The sequence below is a fragment of the Kryptolebias marmoratus genome, linkage group LG12 (assembly GCF_001649575.2).
Source record: "Kryptolebias marmoratus isolate JLee-2015 linkage group LG12, ASM164957v2, whole genome shotgun sequence".
Classification (NCBI taxonomy): Eukaryota; Metazoa; Chordata; class Actinopteri; order Cyprinodontiformes; family Rivulidae; genus Kryptolebias; species Kryptolebias marmoratus.
In genome coordinates, this window is record NC_051441.1 from 21686989 (window position 1) to 21688802 (window position 1814).

Here is a 1814-nt window from a genome sequence, read left to right on the forward strand (position 1 = left end):
AACAAGAAGACAAAATTTTACTACATGGCTACCATGTCACCACACCATCCTTACAGTATGTCTTCCTTTATAATCAACATTTTACTGGTTTCTAATGAAAACATTTTCCAGAGCCCATCTAATTAGGTAAAAAACAGGAACAACAAAAAAACTCAAACGAAATATAAACAGCAGCAAGCATTTCATCTTAAAATTACGGAAAGAAATTGCAAAAAGATAATCTGGATAAAATAATTTCAATCAGACACTGTAGCTCAGCTGTGCTACAGTCATCTTTTGTGTTACCACCTCCACCTGTCCTCAGAATTTGATTGATTCTTTTCCTCTCAACTCAAACAGATAAACAAGAGGGTAAAACTCCATTTTCTCCACTACAAAGTTAATAAATCACAGTGTGAACTTGGCATTATGTCTGTTCTGTTTTAAATAAGTAGGCAACAGACTTTCTCTCTCAGTGCTTAGCTGTAGATGCTACAGGATGATAGCGGGAAGATGCTTTCACAAGATGGCTTGAGTGACATGATTGTGTGGTCTTAAGTGTCAGACATTACTGTCTGAACTGCTGCCTTACAATGGAGGGGACATCTTCACTGCTAATTTTACTGGACAAACTCATGTTGACAGAAACTTGATAGTTTGTTGTGAGACAGTTTCCAGCTCAATGAGAAATCTTGTGAGGTTCTAATCTCACATGATTTCAAGACAAAAGATCTTGCAACACCTCTACTAAAATAAATTATCATTTACTATGATGACTTCAAAGATTTGGCAAGAACATGTGTTGGGCTAGATTTGGACGGGGACTGAGTTAAGGTTAGGTTTGGATAGAGATGTGAATTAAGATTAAATTTAGACAGGGACATGAATTAGCATTAGATTTTGACAGGGACATAGGCTTGGGTCAGATTTAAATAGGGGCATGGGTTTTGATTAGACAGGGGAATGGGTTAGGGTTAGATTTAGACAGGGATTTGGGGTAAGGTCAGATTTGGAAAAATATTTAGAGTATGGTCATATGTGGACAGGGACATGCGTTAGGAATAGATATGAACAGGGATTTGGTGTAGGGTTATAATTGGACAAGACATGGGTTATTTAAATGACGATTATTGTCAGATTAGGTCAGCAGGTTTTAAATGTCCAGAGTAGAAAACTCATTCTGTGTGTTGGTAAGCTTCATCCTGGAGTTCAGAGAGTCAGCTTGGAGACAGTGGAGTAGGATCTAGAAGAAAATAAAACAAAATTATTAGAATTATCCCAAACATCCATCCATTCATTTTCTTTACCCGCTTCTCCATTTCGGGTCGCGGGGAGCTGGTGCCTATCCCCAGGAGGCGGGGGACACCCTGGACAGGTCACAAGTCCATCGTAGGGCCACATAGAAACAAACCAGACAAACAACCATTCACGCTCTTACTCACAACTAGGGACAATTTTAGAGTTTAAAAAATCTAACTCTAACCCAGCACCTACCCCACCAACTCAAAAACTGTAAAATTTTACTGAGTTCAAGCATTTTTTATGTTTTTAGTGTCAGTAGGCTGTGGAAGCCTTTATCAGAATCAGAATCAGAATCAGAATCAGCTTTATTGTCATTCACACACAACATCAGAAATGCAGTGCAGAACGAAATTACAGTTAAGAACACTCTGTTCAGGAGAAGGACATATGTTACAGACATGGGTTAAACAGGAGTTCAGGTCATTCGCAAGACACTCGCGCTACCTTTTGCAGTTTGGAAGAGAAAGACACAATAGGAAGGATGAGCTAAAAAAAAGAACTTTGACCCTATGTTTACTCAGAAACACAGGAGC

At 38.8% G+C, this 1814-nt stretch overlaps 1 protein-coding gene across 2 annotated transcripts in view; it reads right to left on the reverse strand.

Moving 5' to 3' along the window:
- The window catches only part of trpm4a (transient receptor potential cation channel, subfamily M, member 4a), an 80419-nt gene continuing 78605 nt past the window's right edge, over positions 1-1814 (reverse strand). For both annotated transcript variants that reach the window (XM_017439703.3, XM_017439702.3), the window contains one exon: positions 1-1222. In XM_017439703.3, coding sequence (XP_017295192.1) covers positions 1133-1222 — 90 coding nt within the window. In that variant the 3' untranslated portion in view covers positions 1-1132. The remainder of the gene's footprint in view (positions 1223-1814) is intronic.